Source organism: Xiphophorus hellerii, chromosome 16 (assembly GCF_003331165.1).
Source record: "Xiphophorus hellerii strain 12219 chromosome 16, Xiphophorus_hellerii-4.1, whole genome shotgun sequence".
Lineage (NCBI taxonomy): Eukaryota > Metazoa > Chordata > Actinopteri > Cyprinodontiformes > Poeciliidae > Xiphophorus > Xiphophorus hellerii.
The window spans coordinates 3,091,181-3,107,483 of NC_045687.1; the positions used below are offsets into that span (position 1 = coordinate 3,091,181).

At 41.4% G+C, this 16,303-nt stretch overlaps 1 protein-coding gene across 2 annotated transcripts; it reads left to right on the forward strand.

The window, feature by feature from the left end:
- The first annotated feature begins 585 nt into the window (after positions 1 to 585).
- On the forward strand, positions 586 to 11,023 carry samd14 (sterile alpha motif domain containing 14). Of its 2 annotated transcripts, none has more exons than XM_032588574.1 (11): positions 586 to 933; positions 3,924 to 3,974; positions 5,371 to 5,528; positions 5,605 to 5,721; positions 5,812 to 5,998; positions 6,661 to 6,760; positions 6,860 to 6,928; positions 7,010 to 7,166; positions 9,602 to 9,721; positions 10,431 to 10,586; positions 10,666 to 11,023. In XM_032588574.1, exons 2-11 carry the CDS (start codon positions 3,938 to 3,940, stop codon positions 10,819 to 10,821), a joined length of 1,257 nt encoding a protein of 418 aa, XP_032444465.1. In that variant the 5' UTR covers positions 586 to 933; positions 3,924 to 3,937; the 3' UTR covers positions 10,822 to 11,023. The 2 variants fall into 2 exon arrangements, with proteins under 2 accessions (XP_032444465.1, XP_032444466.1); XM_032588575.1 differs by lacking the exon at positions 586 to 933 and adding an exon at positions 2,430 to 3,650.
- Positions 11,024 to 16,303: the final 5,280 nt, after the last annotated feature.

A 16,303-nucleotide genomic window follows, 5' to 3' on the forward strand; every position in this document is an offset into this window, starting at 1 on the left:
AGTAATTTCTTCGACGGCTACGTTTTACTTGAGTAAAAACATGTTTAAGTAGATACTCTTACTTGATTTTAATCCATTTTTACACACTTTACTCTCCTCTGTTGATAAATACATTTTTATAATAACTGAAGGTAACAGGTACTTGATTTTGTTTGGAATATATGTAACACTGGCCCTTTAATACACTTTTTCTGTAAAAACTAATAGAAAAGTGATATTAATTAAAATACGTTTCTGTCCTGCTCGAGTCCAACCAGCAGAGGGCGCTGCTGCAGCAAAAACCGCCCCGGGATCCTGATAAGGAAGAAAACAAGGTGACACTGCAGAGAGGTTCATGTTTGGGTTTATATCTCTGTTATAAACTGAAACCTTCAGGTTTTGTATCTAAAAGTGTGATAGCAGCATCCTGAAATGATTTAGAAAGAAAAGATTATGAGAAACCTGCAATAATTATGTAATTATCTGTAATTTATTAATGTTTTCTATTGTTTCTATGTAAAGTATTTTTATTTTTAGCCTCAAAGCCTAAGAATCAGCTGTTTTTCTGAGATATTTCGTAATGTTTTTCAGTCTCATCATCCTCTGCTGTCTTTGTCCATCCCTCCATCTCCTCCATCCAATCCTCCTCTTCCTCCTCCTCCTCCTCCTCCTCCTGCTGTCCTTGGAGCTGCTGTTTCAGGACCAGGCTGCAGTGTTCTGCTGAGTAGCGGTGAAACAGCACTCGCTCGTCAGCAGACAGCTCTCAGCTGAGCCCCTCAGGAGGGAAACTACGGCTCCCAGAATCCTTCTCTGCAGCCCAAAGTCAGTACGGATCCGAGAGGGACCCCAGAGGAACTCTGGGAGACGTGGTCCGAGTCCATCAGCTGCTCCCGGAGGCAGAGGGAGGAGAGGCTGACGTGCCATGACAACAGTCGGAGGGAGACGCGCTGAGAGGTGAGACCATCTGTTTGTTTCTCTTTCTGTGTCTCTTCATCGTCCTCCGTCCCTCCTGTCTGCTGTCCAACCTGTCCAACCCTCTGCGTCTGCCTGACGGCGTGTCTTACAGCCGGGAACATTGTGTGTTTGTCTCAGAACAGCAGAGACAGTGTGTTTGCGTGCGTGCGTGTGTGTGTGCGTGTGTGTATGTTAAAACATCTCCACCCAGCCTGTAGTATCTCCCAGACCTCCTGAGATGATGCAGCAAACAGGAAAACCAGAAATCAGGACACAAAAATCACAGAAATGAAAGGAAAAACGTTTGAACACCATCTGCTACAGCAGTGTTCAAAGTGTGGTCCGGGATCCCTGGACTGATCTTTTCTATTTTCATTTTTATTTGATGCAGACGAATTAAAATCTTAGGATAGAAAATGTTGGCAACAGCACCAAGTATTTAAAGTCTGAGCTTTTTACTGTCACAATAACAGATTTTGCTGAACTTATTGAGATAAACGATAATATTGATGTTTTGAGAACATTTTCAACTGATGATGCAAGAACACGTCATCCAATATCAATAAACTTTAAATTGTAAAAACCACGTAGCACTGGAACTGGAAGACATTTTAAAATTCAAAATAAACAAACAAAACAACAGAAACAACAAATGAAATGGATTATGACGTCTCTGTAAACAACATTGTCCTTCAAGGAAAGGAGCAATTTGAGACCAAAGCAGCAGATTATTTCTACCAATAATCTCCCAATTATTGGTAGAAAGAGAGAGAAGAGAAAACCAATAAATTATGTAAATGTAAATGAAATAAAAGTCTATTTCAATACCAGAGAATTAATCCTATTTTTATTTTCAATCAACAACTCTAAAAATGAGCAAATTATATTCCTTCCTTTTAATGAGGCAAATATGAAAAACCATTTTATAAAAACTTACACATTACTTACAAAAATTTAGAAAAAAATCTGTATTTTGTTTCTTTTAGCATCTTTTTTTCCCTTATTTTTAGTCTTTTCAACCTGATTATTTTGACCAACGTGACAAAAAGTTTGGACACCCCTGATCTACCACTTCTCATATTCTGGTTTCTCTCTCCTCATCTCAATATTTGATGATATTTTTAACTCTTAATTTCCAGCAGGAGCCGCAGCAGAAGAATGAAGCTGAGTAAACTTCATGGCTGCAGCCAAGGATTAATTTAGTCATCGATTCTTCTATTCTGACGATTACCTACAATGCAAAATAATTACTGATCTGAGTATAAATGTACATATTCTACAGATAATAATTGATTACGATTATTGACAATTATTTCAATAATATTCATCACAATTCATGTGATTAATCTTTTCATCCGTGTTTCTTTCCAGATCACTGTCCTCCTTTACGTTGTGATTAAACTCTCTACCTGCTTCACCAACTTTCAGTCACTTTTAAAGGACTAAACATTTTATGCATTCATTTTTGATAAAACTGACTTTTTTAGCTTTATATTATGTTTCAACGTTATTCCCTCATCAACAACAAGCATAGAGTCTTGCATTCATTCTCTTGAATCCCATTCAGCTCCTTCAGACTAGCAGCAGCAATTAGCAAACACCTGGTGAAACTGTGCATCTGCTGAGCTCATTATACAAAATACGTCTTAGAACAATAATAAAGGATTAATGGTGAAACATTGTTTTAATGATGTACTGAAGGCAGCATGTCAGAAACAGCAGGAGCTTCTTAAAGAGACAGAGACCCAATTTCTAGGTGTCAAATTACAAAGTCAAATTTATTTTAAGTCAACAGAAACCAACATCAATGACTGTGTTATAAAATGTCACTTTGTCTCTGAAAAACACATCTTTAAGACATTTTTTCCCCCTGTAAAACCATATTAGATGCTTTTGCTCCCGAGATTTTCTCTACTAGGAGTCATCCTCCAGAGGAGCGCCGTGTGAGGGAAGCAGAAACCGGCAGATATTAACCCGACGAGCGTTTCCTGCGTGGAACATCAGGTTTTACCAGAGCAGGACGAAGTGGGTCAGTAGCATCAGCTGAGAGACGCCGTCTCCCTGCTGACTTCTTGCCTCAGGACTTAGTGTGTCTTCACACAGCAGCCGTGTGTTTCAGCTGAATCCTTAACGAGGCAGTTCAGAGGTCAACTGCTCTGGGAGTTTGGAGGAGGAAGAAGAGGAAGAGGAGGAGGGACTCAGATCATCTGCGTTTCTTCAGGAAGCTGAATGTTTCCTGTGGACCAGCTGGTCGTTGTGGCGCCTTATGTCTCATGTCAGTCTTTGTTAAAAGCCTGATATTGCCTTTATGATGCAGTCTGGATCAGAACCTTAACAGAACTGGGGAAGCTGAGTGTTGATGCATTCATTAACGATGAAGATGTGTCATCAGATCCAGGGCTGAAGCTGCTGGTGAGTTTCAGGGAAAAGATCAGATTCTGGAGGAACTTGCTGAAGGCGGACATTCTGGAGTGAGAAAACCTGAAGAACAATGCTCCTCCTCATGCTGTTTACAACTGTTATTACAGTTTCACTGAGCAGTGGTTTGTATGTTGAGCTCAACAGACTCACAGTTCCACCAGGTGTTTGCTAATAGCTGCTGCTGCTAGTCTGAAGGAGCTCCGTTTAGGTTTAGGTGTTCAGGCACCCTGAATGGCTGCTACAGGAGATTCCCGGATTCCTCAAACATGCATGAAAGAACCACAGCAACACTCCAGGTGTGTTTTTGATAAATGAATGATATTATAACATGATGTAAAGCTAAAAAAGTCTATTTTACGTAACACCTCCCCTTTAAAAACTATTTATCATCAGGCAAATCAAAACTGTCCCAGTGCAGACGAGATGGTCATAAAATGTTTCTTAGCCGTAACGTAAACAACTAAGATGTGTTAGCAGAATTAGCAGCAGAGATAATATGTGTTTGATGCTGTTTGACATTTTGTCCCTTCTGTCCCACCGTCCTCTGTCTGTCTCCTGTCTCTGAGCAGATAATCACAGAGCCATGTCTGCAGGCCTGGAGGACACAGACAACGTGTTCGGTGAGCCTCACAGAACCACTAATGGACTCATTTACACATTAATGATGATTATGCGGCTCGTTCTGAGCACATTAGCGCCTCCTGCTGGTCATTATTAGGCAGTGATGATTTATCTACATGAAATAACTGAACAGGAAGAACTCAGCAGCTGGTAAAGTCAATGAAATCACTTGAAAACATCTAAAAGTCTGCAGGATTCTGCTTTCCTCCTCTTTCTCTTTCTTTGTTCTCCAGCATTGTCTCGTTTTTCTCCCCCACCCTCCGGTTCATCCATCCATCATCCTTCCATCCTCTGTTTCATTAAATCTCCATCTTCTCTCTCTCTGTCGCCTCATTTTATTGCCCAACACATCTTCCCTTCCTCCCCCATCAGGTTTACCTCCCCCATCCGTCTTCCCCCCTGGGAAATAAACCTCCATCAGCTCAGTGTGTGTGCGAGGCTGTGTGTTTGTGTGTGGGTGTGTGCGCGTGCGTGGGAACCCTTTATTCCTCTGAGGAGATTGTTCACATCCTGAATAAGAGTTATCCTAACAAGAGAGCAAACAGACGTGCACTGCTGCCACACTGGTCGTCATGGAGACGGGAGGTTAATACATCAAGCAGATTGTTTAAATAAGTTTAAATAATCGACAAAACCGAGACGATTGCTTCAATGCGGAGACATTTTCACACTCACAGAATATCAACAAGACAAAGTTCCTGCTTGTTTTATTTGCCTTTTAGAGGCCATTTACTCTAGTGTGTGTGTGTGTGTGTGTGTGTGTGTGGGGGGGGGTGTGTGTGTGTGTGTGTGTGTGTGGGCGTGTTGGGGTCTGTGTGGGCGTGTGTGTGTGTGTGTGATGGTCAGCATGCTGAATATTTGATGGCGCTCTGATGGACTGAGTGGGAGGAGGAGGAAGAGCTTATTAAGTTAAAAACTTGATGCATCATCAGAACAAAACTGTGGAATAAACATGAACTGATGTTACACAGTCAGTCCATCCATCGATACATCCATCATCCATTCATCCATCGATACATCCATCCATCCGTCCATCCATCCATCCATCCATCCATCCATCCATCCATCCATCCATCCATCCATCCATTAATCCATTGTGGATGATAGATGGATGGATGGATGGATGGATGGATGGATGGATGGATGATGGATGTATCGATGGATGGACAGACAGACGGACGGATGGATGGATGATGTCCAGTATCATGGCGGTATTAAAGCGGGTCATTAAATCTCCATATCGTTCACTGAGGTTTTTAAACCACTTCCTTCCTTTCTGGGCTTCATTTTGTCTGTTTATTTTTTACAGATTAATTTTTTCACCTCCAGTTTTCTAGACTTCTTCCCGAAGCATCAAGCTTCTCCACAGTAACCGAATAAACCCGTCTCCTGCAGACCTGAACGAGGCCGTCCCGGAGACAGAGCTGCTGGACAACAGCATCCAGAAGGGCCGGGCCCAGCTGTCCGTCAAAACGCGCCGCCACCGGCCCTCGCGCTCCCGTTACCGTGACAGCGTGAGCTCCACGGAGGGAGACGACGGCTTCGACAGGAAGGTAGAGTCCAGCCTGAAACTGGTGTGTTTTATACCAGTCACGATCCGATCGGCTGATCTTCTGAGTGTGTTACCAGGAAAGTCCGGTACAGTCGGCCCGCTCACCTCTACACCTGGCCATGAGAGGCTCCTCCCCCTCACCTGATTTACTTGTGTCGTCCAGAAGCCCCGCCTTTTCCTTCGACGCATCACTGGTGAGACCGATCAGAAGGAATCATACAGAGCTTTTACTTTAGAAAAAACATGAAAAAGAATCTTCTTCCTGTTTCACCTTGCCGTCTCAGGGGCGTCGGTCTCCAGAGGACGAGGGCGCCTCGTTGGCCGCTCCACCACGGGGGCGGTACCATCAGCTGACCAACGCCACGTCACAGGAGGCTCTGGTGACGCCGAGCAGCTCGCCGTCTAAATCCTGCCCCTCCTCTGACTGCTCACCTGTATACATGAGGAGGAACAGGAGGCCGGACAGCGAAGGTACACACACCTGGACACAAACCTGGATACACACCTGTAAATAGTCCTGTAGCTCAAGTCTTGATTATAGGAGCTATAAACACAACTTTAATGCACCTGGAGAAACATTAGTAAATACAGTCGCTTTGCATACACAACAGACTATAGGAGCTTTGAACACACCTGGATACACACACAACTAGACACACATATGCTGTTGTCTGACATATGTCCCTGGTTTTGATATAAAGAGCCATAAAGAATTAAACACACCTGTATGCCCACCTGTAAATACAGTGAATTAGCTTATATTCCCCAAAATGCCTGGATACACACCTGGAAAACACGCCTGGATACACACAGAAAATTCACAATTGCATGCATATACAACTGAGAAGTGCAATTAATTCCATTCATCTGGGATTTGTCTTTGCTTTCGATATAAAGAGCTGAACAATTAAACACACCTGGATGCACACCTTTAACGCAGCTGTAAATACGTCGTTTAGCTTATATTGATGATTATAGGAGCCATAAAAGCAACTGGAAACAAGGACACAAAACAATTTAATATTGTAAATGAACTATCCTGATAGTGGGTGTTATAAACACACCTGTAACTCACCTGTAAACAGGGAATCACATGTTCCTGCTCCTAATTTATAATCACTTGTTTGTTTCAGTTCTGGTTTCTGATACGAGTCGAGACACGAGTCCAGCCGATCCCGGCAGTCCGACCGTCGTCTTTGACAAGAAGACAAAGAGACGTTTCCTGGATTTAGGGTGAGTAAACTGGGTTCTCCTGCACAAGTTAAACATAAAAGCTACGTTTCTGTCCAACCGCCCTCGTCTCAGTCGGTGATGGTTTCCTTTGTGTCTCAGGGTGACGCTCAGACGTTCCTACATCAGAGTGAGGAAAGATAAATCCAACAGGCTCTCTGTGGGCAGCAGGTGGGTCCATCACCAACATGACCTTCTGCTTCCTCCAGAACCACTTGATTAACCGATGTTGGACATGTCTCCTGTCCTCAGAGAACCGTCTGAGAGTCCGTCTCGGTCCTCTGGATCCTTCGTCTCGTTTTCCTGGTTCACTGAAGGTCGGGGGTCCTTCTCCTCCTCTGGGACTCCTCCATGTTCTCCCAAAATCCCCCCACTGGGCTCCCAGAGACCCAGGAAGTCCCACTCACAGGTACTTTCTTCTTTAGGCCTGAAGTACGAGGTCCAGAATGTGGTTCTGAACGAGAAGTAAAGAGTTTATGCAGTTTTTTGGATGTACTTGAATGCATCATGTTTGCAGCTGATCAGGACGTTTTTTCAGGCCCAGAATAAATCACAAGAAAACATTTTAATAGTCGGAAAGTTATTTTGCCATTACATGAATATGTCTTTCTGAAAGCAGAGCAACACAAACAGTTAGTTCAGAGAACTATAATGCTAAATTTACATTTTGCATGTTTTGTTCTTCCATTTGTGTCTCAACTGCTTCTAAAAAAAGCCCAAGCAATTAAAAAACATCACATAGTAACTTTTTGACTATGTGTCAATGTGTTTTGGTGTCTGGAAAATGAGCTGTTTCAAAAACCTAGTGATTGTTAAGCCGCACTCAACAGGCAATGTGGCATTACCTAGCAACCGCAGCCAAGCCTAGCCCATCACCTAGCAACCCAAGCGGAGCTCCAGAAAGTTTGATCAGCTGGTTTTACCGCTGTATGCGCTGTACAATGGCTGCTGGAAAAGACAAGTGTTCTTCTTGTTGACTTACCATCCAGAAATTCTGCATTCTGGTTGGTTGTGGAGTAGGCTCTACTTATGCTTTTCACAGATGTGTGATTATATAGTTGTGCATCTGTTTGCAGCCATTTTCACGTGTGTGTAAACGTTGAGTTGGGGGGCGTGGCCAGCAGCAGCTTACTTGGATTTAAAGTGACAGAATCCCTGAAACAGATCATTCTGACATGAACAGACTAAAATCTCATTATCTAAGAATGATTTGTGCAAAAAAATTTAATTAACATGTTGTGTGTAGTCCATAAATCTATCCCAGGGAAACATAATAAAAGTTTAGGCTGCATTCTCACCATCCCTGTTTAGTGCACTTTAATTGAGCTTGAGTTTGTTTGTCTAGAGCAGGGCAGGGCAATCCTGGTCCTCCAGGAGCAGGATTGGTACAACATACTTGAATCAAATAGCTGAATCACCTCCTAAGTGCGGTCAAGTTCTCCAGAGTTCTGCTAATGACGTCATTATTTGACTCAGGTGTGTTGAAGTAGAGACACGTCTAAAAGTTGCAGGAGACCCTCGAGGCCTGGAGTTGCCCCCCCTGGTCTAGAGGTTCGTTTAGGGGCGTGTGAATATGTAATCAAACTCTGATGTGGACAAAAACAAAAAAATTCTGGTCTGCCTACAATCTTAGGTCTCAATTCGGTTGAAGTGAACTGATTTGACATCTGATGGAGCAGTGAATTGATTTGCAGCAGGTAGATTAGTTCTGATTGGCTGACGGGGTCACATGACCCCCAGCTGCGGTTTGCGTTGCGGTCAGTGAAATATGTGGTGGTCAGATTCAGCAGGAAGCTCCGGTTTCCGACTCTTGTAGTCCATCATTGCAGATCCATTAGAGCCGCAGCAGAGATCCTCCAGCAGGAGCCGCAGAGTGATGTCTCACTCTGAGGCGAATGCTGGAGGATCTCTGCTGGGATCTGGGAACGATTGAAACCCACCAGTGGGCTGCTGAAGGTTTCCTCTGACACAATGAAGACTCAGTTCTGGATCCTTGTTGACCATAAATCTTTCTTATTGAATTATTTTAAAAAAAATTATGGAAAGTAAAAGGTTTATTTTATTTTTCTGGATTGATGCTGTTTTGTGTCATCATGTCTGCAGGGTTTCATGTTTACTGTTCTGTTTTAAACTGTTCCAGTGAAATTAGAGCCTAAAATCCAACTTTAATTCCATCCTTAAACCAAAAACATATTGATGATAAAATCTGGGGCTGAAATGATTAATGACAGTAATCGTGATTAATCGATTACTGAAGTAATTCTCAACTAATTTAGTAACTGATTAATTGTTAACTGAAGTATGCAAGCTCTAAAAAGGTCATTTGCTGAAAGAACAAAAATACTCAGAGCCATAATTAAGACAAAATTGTACAAAAAATGTTTGGATTTTAAATTATAAACCTCTCAAGTGGCATCATTTCAGCTTTGTTAATTTTTTTTTATACATATAAAAAAAATCTCCTCCAATTATTAAATTGGCTAATCCAAAATATAACCAACAGATCATCCTGAAGGAATACTGATATTTCATTTTAGACAATACAATTCTTATTTAAAAATGAATTTAATTGTTTATTTGCAGCTTTTAATGTATTTCTAATGTTGAGTAAAAAGGCTTAATTAGTAAATGAAAAATCAAGAGAATATTCCAATGGTTTTTATCAGATTAATTGATTAATCGTCAGAATAATAGATTAATCGATCACCAAAATAATTTGTTTGTTGCAACCCTAATAAAATAGTTCTCATGCAAATTGTGATTTTTAAAAGATTTACAATAAAAAAAAAAACTGAATATAAGAGAAAATATTTTATAATTATGTTGTTTCTGCTCTTTGCGCAGGAGTCGGCTCTCAGTGAAGAGTTTTCTCCTCCTCCCACCTCCTCTTCCACCTCTCCTCCTCCAGAGTCGTCCTCCAGATCCTCCCATCCGTACCACACCCTGTCCCAGTCCTCCGATGAGGTGATGCTCTGAAATCCCAAAATACATCTGGGTTACAGTCCTTCGATAAAAGGATTTTATCAATTAATCGAATTTTTAGTTTTTGAAGATTTCATTTTTGGAAAATTGGGATGTTTTTCACCAATGCAACCCTTGGGTTTCCATAGAAACGAGTGATCTCAGCATGTCCAGATATATATATAAAATAAATATTTTGTTTTATTTTTAAAATAAAACAATTCTATTTTTTCATTTTTAGTCATTTCTATTTTTAGAAAAGAAAGAGAGAATTTTGATTTTGATTTTTAAGCCATATCCCCCAGGCCTGTCCTGAGTTATTCCAGATTTACTTCCTCCTCTTTGAGGAGCCGTTTGTAAAGTCACACAGTAAAAATGTAACAGCAATATTTTGGTTTATTTGACTTGCTATAGAGAAACAAAATGTTATTCCTACATTTATAAATGTCAAAGTTCCAAATAAATATTTAATTCACAATATAAATATTTCGTTTTCAAAAGCTAAAGATATATTTTGTAAACTAAATATTTGGCTTGTGAATTAAATATTTTGTTTGGATTTCTGACATTTATAAATGTAGGAATAACATGGTGAAAATATGACTTTGAAAGATGAACACCCACATTTCTTTTCTCAGTGACAGACTAAATAAAACTAATTATTGCTGTTAATTTTTTAGTGTGTAACTGTGTAACGTCTCCTCCCCCTCAGCCCTGTGACGAGCCTTCCTCCTCCGTCTCCTCCTGGTCGACCCAGGAGGTTTGCCAGTGGCTCCGAGGACTCCACATGGACCAGTACATCCCAGAGTTCAGCGCCAGAGACATCGATGGAGAGCAGCTGCTGCAGATGGACGGCACCAAGCTGAAGGTGACGATGAGGATGGTGGTGATGATGGGATCACTCCTCCAGAGGAACTCTGACCCTCTGCTGTCTCTGTCCTCTGCAGGGTCTGGGCGTGCTCAGTTCGTCCGACCGCAGCACTCTGAAGCGCCGCATCAAAGACGTCCAAACTGCGGCGGAGAAAGAGAGGAAAGCTCTGGACAAACTGGAGAAACAGAAGGAAAAACAGCGCAGGAAAGACCAGGAGCAGCGCAGGAACTGACTACCACCACCAGAGGGAGCCAGACGATAGTCCACGGATTCCTGTCAGAGTGAGACTTCAACCGCAATGAACTATCTGTGGTTTTTATGGAAAACCTGGAATTCCTGACTGCAGATTTCCAGACCTGGAAACTGGTTTGAGGAAATGAGACTGAGAGAAAGTTCTGGAGAAACATGAAAAATTATTAAATCTTTCAAACATTTCTGACCGTGTCTTTATTTAATATTGAGCAGGAGCCATGAAAGGACACATTTGTGATGGCATATTAGAGCCACAGTAGATAGAGAAAAACAGGAGTAAACTCCTGCCAAAAAACTCAGAAAGTTTGAAATTAATCTCAGAAATTATTTTTTAGACAAAACTTAAAAATTTTACCCTTTTTGTTTATATTTCCTAAAGAAGAAAGTTGTGCTTGGTAGCTGCGTTTCCATTGACCATAAAATTGCGCAAATTGGAATTACATAAATAAATTTGTTTAACGGAAACACAGCCATTAAAAAATAGATACCTCATGTTTTTTGATAAAAAGGTTTTTGCGCTACAATGAGGTAAATTTTCGTGCAATTCTGAGTAAAGTAATAAATTTGGGGAAAAGTCAGAATTCTTTGAAGCTATGGTGTTACATGTAGTGACCGATGTGTCAGAGTTAGCTGCAACAGTGAGTGAAGGTTAGCAGGCACAGAGCATTACTTATAGACACACCAACAGCAGGTGATGAGGTTGATGAGGTTGTATCAAAGGTTTGAGTGAAGAAAGTTGCAGAGATCAATTAACCTGACATATCGGTGACATCCGGTTGCCCCACTTGCCAAGCAATGGCACCAAACAACCTCCCAAGTTCCCTGGCTGACATGTCGGACATACAGATGCAACAATGGGCCACGGTGACATCTGTACGCCCTACAGGGAACTTGGGAGGGTGTTTGGTGCCATTGCTTGGCAAGTGGGGAATACAGATGTCACAGTGAACCATTGGTGGTACCTGTTTGATTGAGCCTTAAAGTGGTGTATCTATATAGTTGTAAAATTATTTTGCATATGGATAATTGGGGCCTGCCCATAGCAATGCATAGGGAGAGCAAGTCAGTCACTGCCTCCATGCATTGCATGGCAGGAACCTATTTTTGCTTGTTTAGGGCAGGAAGCTGTTATTACCCTTACTGTTGCTTGTTTAGATATGTTGGACACCTTTAGTCGTATCCAGTGCTGTAACTAGTGACTTATTCACACCATTGTACATGTCATTTCATTTCCAGTGCTGAAGTAATGTAATTATTGTTCAACTATTTTAAGCTTAGTACACAATTAATTAACAAAATACCCCCCTATGACCATGACTACCCCTCTATGTTAAGGGAATTTAACAAATTAATTGTCCAACTCGCATATCCATCTAATATTTAGCTAATTTAGAGTGAAACATCTGCTAAATATTGATAGTTTTACAAATGTCTCTGATGAAAACCTTTTCCTTGTTTTCCTTAAGTACAGCTTTAGAACATAACTTTCATAAAACATCTTCACCTGAATTTCACCTTCAAAGTCATATTATATTACTCATCTGGACTATCAAAACACGTCTACTTATCTCTTAACATGACCCTTTTTTTCATTACCTACAATACTTCCAGATCTCAACATTTCAAGTGTTGAGAGCCTGAGTTGTCTATAAAAATATCAAATTTAGTTGGCTAACGATTTAACTAGCCACTGTCCAAATTTAGCGTTTGCACATAATTATCTCTGCAAAGGCAACAGAATCACTTTAACCTCCTCTTCCAGAGATCCCAGACAAAGAAATTAAAAAACAAATACTGCACTATAACTCGCATAAGTCATCCTTAAACTCAGTTTTCGAAAACATTGAGACTTCTTTGTTCACAACATTTACTCATTTTCCAAAACAATATCAAAGGCCACACAGAGAAATCTTTTATTTCTGTCAGTGGAGAACTTTGACTCTCTCAGGGAGAATCTGTCTTTCCAGGGAAGATTCAAGGTCCCCTTTTGAGGCCTTTTTCCTCAGCGCTTTTACATCAACAACACAGAAATTGCAATCTCTCTTAAGATATATTAAGCCAGCAGATTCAGCTGGCTTAATATTAAAACTCATGACATCTTGCCTATTAAACTCACGGCCTCTTGCCATACTTCTAAACTTATGGCCTCTTGCCGTACTTCTAAGCTCACGGCCTCTTGCCGTACTATTAAGATCACGGCCTCTTGCCGTACTTCTAAGCTCACGGCCTCTTGCCGTACTTCTAAGCTCACGGCCTCTTGCCGTACTTCTAAGCTCACGGCCTCTTGCCGTACTATTAAGATCACGGCCTCCTACCGTACTTCTAATCTGACGTCTTGACATCTTGACCTCAACATCTGTTCCACTTCAGACGAACTATTAGTCATATTGTTTGTTTCATGTCTTTCCAAACAGAGGTTCTTTCTCCAATCTTTTGCTCCGGCCCGGTTCCTTTGCAAGTGAGCAGTTGAAAGGTTTGGCGCCAGAACTTTCTTGCACAAAAGCTTAAAACTAACATCTTTCCTCTCTTAAGTGATTGATATTCCACATCTCTCCAAATCTGAATTCCTTCCTGACTTCTAGGTCAGATTAACCAAGTCCATTTGACACAGTCCATTTCTGTTAGGTTTAAACAGATATTAGTGCGAACCAACCAAACAACATAATTTTTAACTATTATTATAATCATATTCCTCTACAATTTATTGGGAAGAGTCTTGGTTATAGAGGCCCAGAAATGTTGAATGAGGCTGGGTTTTTTGGCTGGTTGTACTATTTTCTTTTTGCAAATGGAAATGAATTCCTCATCTACCGCTGAACAGTTTAAACCCAACAGTAAAAGAACATCTTTTTTTGAGCAGCCTAATTTTTTTGTGACTGCTCTCAGTATGTCCTTGCTCAGATTGTTCAGACTACTTTGAATGTCCTTGAGATCTTGCACCTTGACCTCAGCACAGATTTTCTCAGACAACCTCTCTACAATGACTTGGAGGTGATTGTACGTGCATGATATCCTTGATTTTGTTATGGCCTTGATCAGTACAGCATTGACAAGCAGCATGATGGATGACTTCTGCTCTTTCTCTGCGACTGGCAGCGGTTCAGCAACCTTTGTGGCAACCACTGACTCTTGCTCTGCATCAACTAATTGCCTGCATGTTGAGTGGGTCGATTCCTCTGACATTGAGTTTTCCACTGATGGTACTGTGGTTTCTTCATCCTCTGGTGGCGGTAAATCCCTATTGCCTTGTTCGTTGCTGTAATTCTGAAGGTTCTCCTTCATTTCGACTACATCTGCTTTGTTGTTCTGTTGTGCAATGGGAAGAGGAGCAGCTTGATCGCTAGACTCTTGGTTTTCTGTTGGTGGAAGGTCATCCAATGAATTACCTGGGATCTCTACATGGTGTTGGTCAGAGATTGACTTTTTCTCTTCCCTATCCTTTGGCAGCACCTCAAAGATTAAGTCTTCCATCATTTCCAGACTTGACTCTTTTTCCTTCAACGTCAGATTAGTTGCCTTTGTCGGATCTGAAAACTCCTCCGAAATAAATTCATCCACCATCTTTATATCTGGTTCCTTTTCATTCGAGCTCAAATCATCTTCATTAGTGGAATTTGAAAGATCCTCCAAAATAAATTCATCCACCATCTTTATAGCTGATTCCTTTTCATTCGAGCTCAAATCATCTTCATTAGTGGAATTTGAAAACTCCTCCGAAATAAATTCATCCACCATCTTTATAGCTGATTCCCTTTCATTAGAGATCAAATCATCTTCATTAGTGGAATTCGAAAGTTCCTGCAAAATGAATTCATCCACCATCTTCAAGTCCGATTCCTCGTTTTCAGAAACAGGATTGCTGTCAAATGTCTCGTCTGTTGTCATCTCAGAGTCTAATTTCTCAAGGATATCTGGTATCAGGTTTACATTAAACTGCTTGCTCCCGTTCTTTGTGTGGCTCATGGCTTCTTGGATTTACAATGTAAAACAAACTCTAGGACAATTAAATAACTATTTTGTTTAAATCGCAAACTATCTTGATCTCTCACCAAACTCCAGCTGTGTCTCTTAAAGAAAGTAGCAGAAGTAAAGAGTTGCTGTCTGAAATCTGTGATATAACTCTGTGATGTCATATATATCTCTGTGATGTCATAACAGACCAGATTCCATCCAGGCAGGTTGAGTCAGCTTAGCAACCGTTGCTAGGTATGTCAACAGCTGTGTGCAGCTCAGAGAAATAATGTCTAATTTAAAGGAGGAAAAGTGAAAGTTTCCATGTTTTAGAGGCTCTGAGGCTGAGAAGGAATCCTCCAGTCACTAAACGCTCTTCATGTTGTAGCGCGACTGAGACAGGACTGACACACAGCAGCAGTAAAAACAGGCAGGGTTGTTTTCAGATTACTTCAATAACCGAACTTACTAACGATCTTAAAAACACAGAAAATGGATCATCTGCGCAGCCGCGGTACCGCGATTCTGCGCAGATGTGTCCGCAAAGTGTCTTTCATCAGTGGAAATAATTGCAGATCCGCTGCAGAAGAACCAACAGGTTATGGGCCCAGGCAAGTTCCGAGTATGGCAGCGCACGGAAGGGGATTTCCGCCGCGGTTTCACGGAGACGAAGCCCGCTGCCACAGTGGTTTTCAAAGTGGGGGCCGCAAGGGGGCGCCAGGGAGCCGCGGGAAGATGGAAAAAAAAAAGTTATACATGAAATAATTTTATTGAATCAAAATAATTAAAATATTCCTGTCTGGGTATAACTGCATTATGAAAATCATTCACATGAAGCTTACAAATAATATTTTTGTCATAGCCATGACCATGACGCACTGTAAACAAACCTGACTGGCCTTGCGCCGACATTAGCTTCGTGAAAATAATAGTGCTAAACAGATAGCAGGCAAACATGTTAACATGGACAAGTTTTTGAAAAGAAAAGGACCTGGCGAAGACCCCACCAATCCACAAACATCTGATCAAACACAGAGGAGCTGCAACTGGCCACAAAAGTTGAGCAAGTATGAAAAGGACGATATTAACTATGGATTTACGGTCACACACAAAAACGGACAGGAGTGCCCTAAATGTGTGCTATGCCTCGAAATTCTTTCAAACGAGTGCTTCAAACCGTCCAAACTTAAACGGCATTTACAACAGAAACATCCAGCGGAGGCTGAAAAGTCAGTGGAATATTTCAAACGCAAGGAGGAACAAATAACGAAGCAGACGACAACATTTGTGCAGCAAGCTAACGTCCCGAGAGCAATGAGAGCATCCTATGCGGCATCGTAGCACAAAGCTCGGGCAAAGAAGCCCCACACCGACGGAGAAGGTTTCTTACTTCCAGCAAGCAAAGACATGGTTCGGGAAATGCTTGGTGAGGACGCGGCAGAGAAAATGGATGCTATACCATTTAGGACAACACGGTGTGTAGACGAATAAGTGACATGGCAGGGGACGTT

Bases quoted from the DNA above. Each gene is read 5' to 3' on its own strand.
- samd14 (XM_032588574.1), top strand. From the start codon at position 3,938: ATGTCTGCAGGCCTGGAGGACACAGACAACGTGTTCG. The intron at 6,761-6,859 runs GTGAGTAAACTG...TTTGTGTCTCAG, and splicing joins AGACGTTTCCTGGATTTAGG to GGTGACGCTCAGACGTTCCT. The intron at 6,929-7,009 runs GTGGGTCCATCA...TCCTGTCCTCAG, and splicing joins AGGCTCTCTGTGGGCAGCAG to AGAACCGTCTGAGAGTCCGT.